At 30.6% G+C, this 12,994-nt stretch overlaps 1 protein-coding gene and 1 long non-coding RNA gene across 6 annotated transcripts; one reads left to right on the plus strand and one right to left on the minus strand.

Annotated features, from left to right (window-relative positions):
• Positions 1-389: 389 nt before the first annotated feature.
• On the minus strand, positions 390-2,542 carry LOC145160952 (Mitochondrial glycoprotein family protein). Its single transcript, XM_079080337.1, has 3 exons — positions 2,234-2,542; positions 1,686-2,026; positions 390-707 (listed from the first exon to the last, which is right to left on the minus strand). Exons 1-3 carry the CDS (start codon positions 2,420-2,422, stop codon positions 542-544), a joined length of 696 nt encoding a protein of 231 aa, XP_078936463.1. The 5' UTR covers positions 2,423-2,542; the 3' UTR covers positions 390-541.
• Positions 2,543-2,623: 81 nt separating this feature from the next.
• On the plus strand, positions 2,624-6,694 carry LOC145160953 (uncharacterized). Of its 5 annotated transcripts, none has more exons than XR_013738275.1 (6): positions 2,624-2,718; positions 3,075-3,260; positions 3,471-3,664; positions 4,290-4,328; positions 4,528-4,637; positions 5,526-6,694. It is a non-coding gene; the product is annotated as an uncharacterized LOC145160953 (long non-coding RNA). The 5 variants fall into 5 exon arrangements; XR_013738277.1 differs by lacking the exon at positions 2,624-2,718 and adding an exon at positions 5,324-5,424 and having other exon boundaries at positions 2,731-3,260; XR_013738274.1 differs by lacking the exon at positions 2,624-2,718 and having other exon boundaries at positions 2,731-3,260; positions 4,251-4,328.
• The last annotated feature ends 6,300 nt before the right edge of the window (positions 6,695-12,994 follow it).

Here is a 12,994-nt window from a genome sequence, read left to right on the forward strand (position 1 = left end):
CAAACATAAATTAGGGAGAAGTTGGCAACCAAAAAAGGTAATTTAACAACTGAAATTTTAGTTGTCTAACGGTATGATGCAACTAATGTAATTATAATAAAAGTACAAGTGTATGAATGACGAATTTATTTATTGAAAAATTATGTGAAAATACAATGAACCAAAACTCCTCCAATGATTTTGATTCAAGTTTCACTACGTAATGGGCCAAATTAAGTCTTTAAAAACAACCCCACATGCCATAAGATATTAAGATAACCTTTTTGAGGCTGGAAAGGCCATGGGTTTTGAGTAGATAAAATGTATATGAAAAGAATAATAAGCTGGAACACAAAATGCATATAATAATTTGGAAAAAAAAAAATTGAATATATAAAGATAAAACTAAATGTTAAAGATATGATATGATAAATGAAAGGGTAAGCTTGGGAATTGATATCTGAAAACATATAGACTACTAAAAGCAGGATCATACATCCATTAGGGGAAAAATGTTATAAAAGTAGAGCATGTAAGAAGATGAGATGACATGACATGAAGGTTAGTTGGTTTTTTTGACACATGTCCCAACTGATTTGAACCAATGCATAAGACTTCGGTGATCCTTCACATAAAGCCATGCTTGCAGGAAAGGAAATAGAGCATCATTTATGCCTCTCTCTTCAATGTAACCATGAAACGCATCCCTCATTCTATCATCAAGCCCTCTGTTAATTATTAGTACAAACACCAATTAGTTTTATAATATTATAAAAACCTAATAATTCAAGGGCATTGCTTGTTTTAACAACAATATGAACTCATCATGTGTATGTCTAGTCTACACAAGTACAGATATCATTGTTTCAGAGTTTCGCACAATCAATAAAGAAAAGCTGATTGAATGAAGTTGTGTGGATAAACATATCAAATGTGTTTCTTGTTTGATTTTATTTGTTTCTGTGTTACTAATTTCTTCGGTAAGAAAAATGACTGTTTTACCCCCATCTTCATCTCGTTCATCCTTCTTCTTTCTCCCTTCATTTTTATACATAGCAAGTAAAGTAACCAACCAGTGTATGTGGTAAAGAAACATGTATCATCTATTCACCCTCATCCACCACGCCCATCTCATTTGGGCATTTCATCAAACACCTTCCCTGCTTTTCCTACAAACCAATAATATCACTACACCAAATCCACCATTCTTCTTCTGTTTACTGATCATAGGTATTCATCAGGGTTGTAAGCTGGATAGTTTTGGGGGGAAAGAAAAGTGAAGGTTCTATAATCTATACACACCAGAAGCTACAGTAGAGACCACAATCTTGGATTGTTGATAAGGTGTATAAATGCATACATAACAAAGAAGCATGTTTGTCATCTTATAGCCAAGAACTATAAACTACACAAGGTATCAAAGGGGAAAAAAAGATAAAAACCCCACAGAAAATTGGTGTGCTGATGAGTGTATGATGATGAATATGAAGTTTAGAGAAGAGTTTGCTGGTTTTACAGTTAATTTCTATGCTGTCGATAGGATTATGAAGTCATCTCAGGTAAATCCCAACATTTTGTTCATATTTATGGTCGAATAGAAAGTGAAGCACAGAATGATATTTGTAATAGAAATATAAATCATGAGATAAACATTAGATAGCTATGGCAGTTCTAATATTATAAATTTAGAGCATGAGATGACTTACTCAAAATCAGGACCATTGTATTTGGATGGAACCTCAAGGAGCCCTGAAGTTTCATTCTTATGTCTTAAGGAAACAGAATGAATTCCCAAAGCATCTGGATACAACCCACACAGAAAATGCAAAACAAAGTCTTGCCCAGGCTTCGATATATCAGCATGAAGAAATAACTGATTGATCTCGTCGTCACCATCAATCTCAGCAGGATCCAATCCAGGGAGAATGTTAACCATCCGCATTACAGATATACTGATCTCCTCATCTCCATACATTCGCTTCAGAACAGGACCACCACTGTCAAGTGCCCCTTTCACCACTGTAAATGGTGAAGGAGGACTCACCTTCTGTGAACAAATAATAAATCACATATCTACATAAACCCCACTTAAACCCTACATTTCCTAATTAACCATAGGACAAGTACTTTTGTTGAATCAATAGTGCCTACCAGGTGCTCGACGTAATTTCAAAGAGTTGTATAGACTTTTGTTTCAGTTTTTCAATCTAATCAATCGTAAACCCTACAGTTAGAGGTTGAGATGTGCACTTACAGGGGGAGGAGCCATTTTGGAGACTTCGGTGTAGTGTTCTTTAAGAGAACGAAGAATCATGGAGTTAACAACGGCAGATGAAGTAGATTTGCTGCTGGAGGAGTAGTGGCTGAGGAAAGGTGTGCTGGTAATTCCCTGCAACGGCGACCGAAGAGCCCCGGTGGCGCGCGCCATAGCTGTTTTCCACATGGTTTCCTGTTTGCCTGTGAGGTATGCGCCTCTCGCGAATCGCGATGTTTTAGTTTCAACCTTCAACGATTTTGTTACTTCTCTAATGATGTGTTTTGTCAATTTTTAATGTTTACCTCATAAATGAATTCTTTTTTTTTTTTTAAAATCATATGGGTAGGCTTTGTTTTAACTTTGGTCATTTTCCCATTTCATTGATTTTCTGAAGTTAAGACTTGAGAGATGTAAAATAGCATTTTACTATTTGTTTTTCCAATGGAGCGAAGAACATGTCTTCTGTTCTCAATTTATTTCAGGTTTATATTCCATGTTGCTATCTTGACTACGAGAAGTTATGTGATCGATAACGTATAAAATACAATTATAAGATCTGCAATTGTGCATTGCATAGATCACAAATTGTATCCATTCATAGGAATTATTAATACTATTGACGACGGTGAGTGGAAAAACCGTCGTCAAAATCACAGCCGCTACCAGCGGTTCCCTATCGACTGCGTCTTCTCCGGCTTTGTTGCCCACGATCTCCCCTATTTGACTGAGAATCGTCGATCCTTTAAACATTCGCTTTCTCCATTTTGCGTATTCCCGATTTAGGTTTCAGCGACACCGTCTCCTTCTACCACTTCTCATCCCTCAAATTTCATCGCAGGAACCGCTCCTCTTCCACTCAGAAACGTCGGCACCACCTCTTTTTAGGGTTTTCCAAACTGACCTCCACACCAAACCACCGTTACCGTCGACTTTACCACAGGTGCATGTTTTCGAGCTGTTGGTTTTGGCTTCTGCAAATACATTCTGTTTTCTCTCTTTGCTCCTACTGACGGTTTGAACTAAGGTACGGTTCCAGTTCGATTTTATCATCTGTCCACAGGGTCCTACTCTTTAAATTGGAATGAAAACTAACCCACAATTCCATTTGGGTATAACCTCGACCTATCTGACCCCTAATTTTTAAATTTCGTTATCACACCCCTACTTTCTTTTATGTTTTTGATTTTGGAGTCGAGCAGGACCAATTTTGTTTGTTTTCTTTATTTTTTTACAGTTAATCAATCGCCAGGAAGATTATGCTTATCGCAGAATTTGAAAGGAACGGATGTATAAAGTCGTCGATATCATAGTACAAAAGTTTACTTATATAAGCACAATTTCATCTAATCCATCGACATTTGATAAATTAGAGGTCAAGGCTGCTTTTCTGATTTAGACATGCTGAACAAGATTGTAAGTGTTGGTGAGGTATGTTCATATTTTGTAATTTCGTCATTTTTATGTGAATATTCTTCTTTAATTACATTTGCAGGTTATTGTTGTTATGCTACTGGCCAAGATGATAACAACAGTTTCTTAATCACTTCTCTTATCTTATTTGAACTTTTCTCACTGTCTTTTAAGCCATTGTTATTTATTCTGGAAGTCAAGTCTTAATTTTGATGTTTTTTGTGTGCAACTGTTACTCTGACCATTTTAGCAATGGAAATTGTGAAAAATTGATTGCAAATTTGATGATTTTTTTAGTTGGAGATGGTTAAAAAAAATGTTGATGTTAATAATGTTGTGTGGTCTGCCTTTGTTCGTTTAGCTTTTACATTGATCTTATTAGATTACCCCTCTATCTCTATTCATGTTACTGTATTTTCCTTTCAGATCAATTCTATGGTCTAACTTTGAGTCAGTTGGATAAGGAAGTCATATATATATATATATATATATATATATATATATATATATATATATATATATATATATATATGCTTGAATCCTCGGTCTGCTATATCTTTTTTTTACTATGTAATTTTTTCTTCTTTTATATATAAAATTTCAGATCCAATAATTTGGTTTTTTTGCTTTTATATGAACTTAGTACACCAGAGAGGTAACAGTTGAGCTTCATGAAAGTCAGGTAAAAAAACCTTTTCCTGTTTATGTACAAACCCTTTTCCCTTTGTTTATGTTTCTCTCTCTTAAATGTTTCTTATCTGTATAAATATAAGCCTTGATTTCAATTTCCCACCTCCTTTCACCTTTCTTTTCGAATCTCTGATTATGAGGGAAAGATAAGAAGTTTTACTTACATCTTATCTAATCTTTTTAATTTTCAGATGATGGATGGTAATGCTTGACTTTGTTTGTCACGATGCGTTTTTTATTTTAAGGTTTAATGCAGAAAGAAAGCAACTGGGGACACACCAAGGTGGCGGGGTCAAAGAAGGTAAAGTAAATCTAAGGGCTATTTTGAGTTGGGTTTCAGTTTTCTATGTTATATATATGCTTGAACTATTAAATTCGGAGGCTAATTAGAAAGGTTTTAAAGAAAATAAAATTGAAATTAGTAGTAATGTGTTAAATGCCTTTTGTAGTTCTTTCTTGAGTTTTATTGTTCTGTTAACAGGCAAATATTAAGCTATCAAACTTTATAAGCACTAAATTCTCTGTGTTGGTAAAAGACAAGGTTGCCCCTACATACTTGCTTAATTTTCTATTGGTTGAAATGATTGCTTAGTCTTTTTAACTCCAAACACATTGTTCCCATAATTTTTTTAGGTGCATGTTTAATATTATTTGTGTTAGGTTTCCTTTTTCATGTTTGACATTCTTTATGTCAAAACCCTATGTGCATTTTTATTGAGCTTAAATTGTTCATGTTTTGTCTCCCTAAACCTGATATTCTTTATATTCATTGTACAATAGTGATAAACTTCAACTTTGGAGATTAAATGTGCAGATTTACACCTTCTATTTGGTAGATGATGTTGATTGTGGTTTGATTACACTTATGTTATATTATTAAACATGTTTGGTTATAGTTGTATAGTTGGATTAGATTATAACCAAAAAATGTTTATTTTTGTTTATTGGGTATAAAAAGTTGAGACCTTTTTGCCCTTTTTCTAACAGGTTGTATTGCTTATCAGAGAGTTGGCTTACATTTTTTACCTCTTCCTAAATATGTTTCCCAAATTTCACCTAGACCAAATTATGACTTTTATATCCTAATCGTACGGCTTACAATCTCATCACTTGTTGTATATTACTCATTTCTTATTACTTACTTAAAAAAAAAAAAAAAAATTCTTAACAAAGATAGTCTAAATAGCAGGTTTTTAGGCGAAAGTTTTGGGTAATAGCAACACAAGTTACCCTTCATTCCTTAGCCAAGTTCTAATTTTCCACCAAGGGTTCAAATTCAGATGCTTCAATGGAATGTTTCGGATGTCAATGTTCTAGATTGAAAGTTTCCAACATACATTTATGACTCAATAAATGCAACATCCTATAATGAGTGCAAAGGTACCAATGACAATACTACAAAGGTGAGAATATTGTTCAAGAGAAGAAGGTTTTAGAAGTCCATGTGGAAAAGGGCATGTAGAATTCCCAAAATATCACTTTCCTTTGTGAACTTGATGAAGCTGTAAGTTTCTTATTTTCATTTAACATGATCTGCATTTATAAAGCCATATAAGCCATAGACTCCCTTTTTATGTTTTGCATCCTAACATGAAAAAATCTTGAAATACAAATGACCGTCATGGCTATTTTTAATGGGAAATGAATGGTTACAATAGAGTATAAGGTTTACAACCATGACCTTTTTAGCGCCACTGGTTGATGGCTTTTATTGATTTTTGTTATGTTTACGATAAAGCTTGTGTGGAAGTTGGGAGTCTTGTGTTGGGTGACATAATGATGACTACTATAAATTCCTAATTTTATTATGTAATTACTCAAATTTAAATCAGATTATAACGAGGAAAAATAGAAGTTTGTGCAATGTGCAGGTGACTGCTTCATTATGCCACATCAGCAACACAAATCAAATAAGGTAGCTATAAGATTCCTACTAAGGAAAATATGCTGCTGCTTCCGCAACCTTTTATTTCTGCTACCGAGATACTGCTTCCACAACCATGCTGATTTAGTAGCCAAGCTAATTGTTGCCGAAGGTGCTACCTGACAACGTAAACTAATGATCTGCTTGTAGCTTCAAAAAATTCAAAACAACATTTACAACTTCCGGTTTATCTTCTTCTGTTAGGATGTTGATGGTCGCTCTATATGCTTTTTGGAATAATTCATTGAGGTTATATAGAAACTGTTGATTGAATGGCGAGCAAATGAGAATGACGTTCAATTTTTGTTGTATCTTGGAACTAGATAGCATCCTATGAATTGTTAGATAACAATAATTACTTTTGAGTATTCTTCTGTAAATGTATTCATTTTTTACCTATATGATTTAACAATAATTATATACGTTTGATTCAACACTATTTCCATTCACCTAAATATGAAAATTTGAGGTAAAAAAATATTGTTATTCATGAAAATATTGGTGTTGAAAGGGAATGATCGGTTCAATGATATAAACTTTTTTAATTTTCGTAAGACATAAGATAGTATTGGCGGCCGAGTTTAGGAGATGTTAGCCAACATTTTTATTTTATTGATTTGTTTGATTAATTATATATTATTTTATTACAATTCTCAATTTTTTAATCAATAATAATATTTTCAAATTTAAATTTCGTGTTTATTTGCTATCCTTTTAATGAAAATATAAAAAGTATATTTTGTCTATAGGTTGATGTAGTAGGTGGGGAAGATAGTTTTTCTATTAGCAAATGTTTTATCAAATTCTTAGTTATATAAAAAAAATAAGGAAAATGATGGTGTTGAAAAATATGTATTTGAGGAAAAGGATGTGTTCAATTATTTATTTTTATGTATTTTGTTACTTTTTTATTTTTCTTATTGTTGTCATTGATTTATTCAATTAGGTTGGTTATGTTACTATTGAAGATGATATTTGTAACATACCTATCTCTATATGTGGTTTACAAGATGTTGAAGAATGTGAAGCAAGTTACCACCTATTGTCTAAAGTTTCTATTTTTCTTACGATATGAAAAAAACAAATTCAATGATTATTGTCACCTATTTTGTTATATTATTTTATTTGTTATGATTCTTATTGTCGGTTTTTGATTTTTACAATTAGGACGCTTGTATTGTTATTAAAGTTCATTCTTCTGAAAAATCGTATATCAGATCCTCAATAACACCAATGAAGTGCCGACTTCCACAATTGTGAGGAGTCTTCAGAAAATGATATCGTTAGTTGACTTCAAATTACTTTTAAAGTGTTTTCTGACTTCAAATTACTTTTAAAGTGTTTTTATATGTTATTTGAAAGTATAAACTAAATTAAGCATTTTAGAAGTGTTTTTAGACATATTTATGGTTCGGTATATTAAATTTATGGAATCATATAGTACATTCATGTTTTTTGTCCATATGAGGATACACATTATTGTTTGGGTACCATAAACCAAAAGATCTTACTAAGTTTGTCTTCGTGGTTGATTTTATCTGAACTATAAGTTAACAATGTTGCCTTTCAACTCTACATTGAATAATATTTGAGTTTTTAAGCTTTAAATTGACTATGTTCTTTATTTTATGTTATGTATGCAACACAATTATAGATATTATTTTAGGACATAAAAGATAATTTGGTACATTTGTCACGTACATTGCTAATATGGGAACAAATGAAAGAAATATGCTATAAAACAAAGTAAAATCAATGTATTGTTTATACATTTGTCAACCTGTCCACCGGACGGGTATGAGACTAGTTATGTTTGACGCCCGAACTTATGAATTAATGTTTTGACCTTGCTTTGATTATTGTTTATCGAGTTATATTAACTCCTAACTATGTGTTTTAATGAACTTTTGGTGTTACACACAAGTACTTAACAATTAATATGGTTATGGAATCGTTAAACTCTGAGAGAGTTGTCCTTAAAATGTGTATAAAAACATTGTACCACTTGACAAATAGGGGTGAGCATTTGGACCGGTGGATCGGACCGGACCAGTGAACCGAACCAGACTGGACCGGACCGTTTTTCTGGACCACCGGGCCGGTTCTCGGTTCTAGGAATCCATCAAAACCGGTCCAGTTTTTTTCCCGGTCCGGTCCGGTTTTTAACGGGTTTAGAACCGGTTGAACCCGATTTAAAAAAAAAATGTAAATTGTGAAATTTTTTAAACAACCATAACTCATTCGTTTTAAGTCGGATTGACACACGGTTTTTTCCAACGTTTAATTTACAGTTTGTAGATAAATTTAGACTATAATTTTGTTGATTTTGGTGTTTTATTCAATGAGTTACAATCTTTCAAAGTTGAGGTGTCAAAGCTGAAAATTTTCAGCTTTTCAACAACATTTTTAAAATTTTGTAATATGTGAAAATTTTTAAACAACCATAACTCATTCGTTTTAAGTCGGATTGACACGCGGTTTTTTCAACTTTTAATTTACAGTTTGTAGATGAATTTAGACTATAATTTTGTTGATTTTGGTATTATATTCAATGGGTTACAATCTTTCAAAGTTGAGGTGTCAAAGCTGAAAACTTTCAGCTTTTCAACAACATTTTTAAAATTTTGTAATATGTGAAAATTTTTAAACAACCATAACTCATTCGTTTTAAGTCGGATTGACACGCGGTTTTTTCAACTTTTAATTTACAGTTTGTAGATGAATTTAGACTATAATTTTGTTGATTTTGGTATTATATTCAATGGGTTACAGTCTTTCAAAGTTGAGCTATCAAAGCTGGAAAATTTCAGCTTTTCAGCAAGATTCTTAAAATTTTGTAATCTGTGAAAATTTTTAAATAACCATAACTCATTCGTTTTAAGTCGGATTGACCTGCGGTTTTTTCCAACATTTAGTTTACAGTTTATAGATGAATTTAGACTATAATTTTGTTGATTTTGGTATTATATTCAGTGAGTTACAATCCTTCAAAATTGAGCTATCAAAGCTGAAATATTTCAACGTTTTAACTATTATTTTAGACTATAATTCTGAATTTTATGTATCTTTGACAGATAAATCATATGAAAGGGATCATGGTGAACTTGATTTATATGTTAGTTGCTTTTATTTGGAAAATTAATTTTGCAAGTTATAATATTATAACATCAAGGTAGATTAGTTATGCATGAAATGAAAAACGTAATCATTTTTACAAGTTATATCGTATCAAACCCAATAACATATTCGTTTTAACGAGTTCTATCAAACCCAAAAACTTATTTTAACGACTTGTACTCTATGCAATTATAGTTGTACCGATCCAAACGGGTCCAAGAACCGAAAAACCTGGACCTGGACCCGGACCCGGACACGGACACGGACACGACTCATCCGGTCCGGTCCACGATCCATAATATTCTTCCTAACCGGTCTAGTCCAAGAGCCGGTCCGGTCCGGTTCGGTTCGGTACAAATGCTCACCCCAATGACAAAAGTAAAAGATGTTTGTATTTGTGATGTAGATAAAAGCCCGTATTTGCATAAACTTGTTCGATGGAAGAATTGCACGTAAAATAGCCATTAGGCGTTTGCTTGTTTGGAAGACCCAAGTTCAACATAAAGTAAGATCTTATAAGCTAATATCATGATATAAAACAAATAAATTTATCAATTTCTATATCTATTTATGAGTGTACTAGGTTATAACCCGTGGACACACGGATGAGAAAATTAAAAATAATTTTAATTAAATTATAAGGTAACTATTGAGCAATGATAATAAAAAATTTAATAATTAGTAAATATAGATGTTTTATGAATAAATTCATAATAATATAATGATTGGTTTGAATATCCGATCGACTATTTTTTATTTTCTCTTTAGTATCAATGGCATCCATATACTTGTTTGATAAATAATTAAAAAACTTTAATAATAAGTTATGAGTATTAATTAAAAAATTAATATAATAATATGTATTGGTATTATAATGATCCACCAATGATAAGAAAAAAAAATTATTAATTTATAATGATAGATGTTATATATATATATATATATATATATATATATATATATATATATATATATATATATATATAAGTTTATAATGATATAATCAAATAATTCAAACTACAACACATTGGTTTGAGTTCGATCGACATTTTGTATTTGTAGATATTTTATAAAATTTTAATTTTGTATGTATAGATATTTTATAAATTTGAATAGAGTGGAAAAAAAATCCAATCATGAAAATGACATTGTTATATGACAAATTAAAAATTAATATAATGTAAGAAAAAAAAAACATGAACACAAAAACAATTTACAAAATATCTCGGATTGGCAAAAACTATATGAATTTAAATATTTTGTTTGATCTCCCGGAAAAAACAATAGCAACCAGCCGTTCGAAGGAAATAATGAAAATATCATCTGGAATATCAACAATCGCTTCATCATTGTTCGAACCATCAAGTTTACATTCTCCTATATCCAAAAGCCACTTTGTAAAAACTTTTATTTGTTTAATAGTAGGTGGATCGCTTCCAACAGTTAGTGTCATGTTTTTTTTTTTTGTTAATTTATGGATTTTGTATTGTTGCCATAAAGAGGACTTTGCATTGTTGTCATAAAATGTTTTGAATTTATGTATGACGTTGTTTATATGTAAATTAATATTTTTTTTTTATATTGTATAATAAAATAGAAATTAAATACACACAAAAAAAATATTGATATTCATATATAAGTATAATAATTGTTGATATTGTATGATGAAATATAAAATTAAATGATTGATATTTTATAATAGTTATGTCAAATGGTTATTAAATCAAAATAACATTATTTAATTTGTGATTAATACGGAAAAGATAAAAATGTATCATGAAAAAATTAAAAGTGAAGATACTCATAATATTATACCACGTTTTGACATGTTTATCCATATTAGCTAAATATTAATAGGTATTGTAAAACTAAAATTAGATTAAAGGATTTTATTTGAATTATAAATATTATATTTTAAAAAATATTAAAAAAATAACATGTATCTATTATTTAAGATTGTTATATTTATTAATGGAAATGCTTTAATGAATATCTATTTAATTAAAATTAATATAGTTAAAGATTAAAAATATATCAAGACTCAAAAATCAAAAAGTATATAGAAAATATATACGCATTTATCTTTTTCATACTTTATTTAGTAGTTTATTTATGTTTTAATTGTTGCATTAAACCTTATATATCGCTCGTAGGCTATTAATTAAAAAGTTACATTAAACTATTTAGTAAGAAAGTCATTTTTAGGACAAAAAAAACTATTGTTAATTCCTACAGTAGACGAAAATTAAACCTACTCCCCTCAACACTTTCTAGTCGAGCAAAAACGCATATTACAACCCCCCCCCCTTCTTTCTCTCTTTGCAAGTCAGTATTAAAAATGCTTCCATTAGGCAAGGATCTATTCGTCTATGTATTTCGGTGTGATTCGTCTTCAAATTTGGGATTGGATGGTCAGGTATTATAGAAATCGATTTAAATTTTGATATAGGGTTTGAGTATTTTTCATGATTAAAATCGATCATAATATCGTTAGGGTTTTCTTAGATTTGGGTCTTTGTTTGTTAAAATTGTTTATGGGTTTTAGGAGATTGGAAGAAATTAAACTTGATTACAACTCAATTACACTGGTTCATGTATTTATACTGAAAATATCAATTGTCCAGAGTTAAAGGATTTCTTACATGTAATCGTTCAATCGGCGATATGAGATGTCAGATGGAATAAAAAATGCAAGAACTTTGTTGCATAAGTGTCGGTAGGAAATGAAGTTTGTAGGGGCTAGGATATCATCATCAATAGATAAAGCATCTTTGCTAAAACAAAACGTAAGAAATTATTTATATTTAGTATTTTCTTGTAAAAATCTATTTTTCTCTGTTTCTATGTTAATTTCCTTCATGTATAGCATTCAAGATGAATTTTAGGATTTTTTAAGTTTTCACTAAATAGCAAGAATGATCAAGTTTTGCATGCATTACAATTTTTTTCATACTTTCAATAAACTTAATGCTCTATATATTTCTATTGTTTAATTCTTTGTGTGTTGTTATTCTAAAGACTAAAATCAATTCAACTTTTAAAATTATTGCTAATGATCAAAAGATATAAACAAATTCAAATGTTTGACCATAAATGGAAAATGTGACATGTATTTTGACTTTGATAGATCGAGGAGGAAGTATTGTTAAATGGAACACCACAACATGGAAGCAGATAAGCTCAAAGCATGTCATTCAGGACCCGTTTTCGGCCTTCAGTGTTTCAAATGTTGGAAAGTTACTTGCCATGTAAGAATCTTATTATTATTAGTATTACCATTATTATTATTTGAATATTTTATTAATGTAAACATAAATTATAGTTGGGTTCTAAATCATGACATTGTTGGATTAGTGTCTAAGTACATAACTATTTTGGTATGTACTTGACCCGATTATGAGCATGGTCCTTTTGGGTTGCCTTCACCATAGCAATATGTAGGATGAATTAAGGAGAGAAAGGTTTAATTATGATTTATTAATATATTATGAGAATAATATATTAAAGGAGAAATCATATTGTTTAATTAATATTAGTCAAGAATTAATTTTGTGACTAAAAGAGATTAATTAAACTTAAGGGACTTATTGTGTAATTATAAGATAGTTACATAATTG

This window comes from Lactuca virosa, chromosome 2, assembly GCF_052849685.1.
Source record: "Lactuca virosa cultivar CGN04683 chromosome 2, Lactuca_virosa_CGN04683_v6, whole genome shotgun sequence".
NCBI classification, from domain to species: domain Eukaryota; kingdom Viridiplantae; phylum Streptophyta; class Magnoliopsida; order Asterales; family Asteraceae; genus Lactuca; species Lactuca virosa.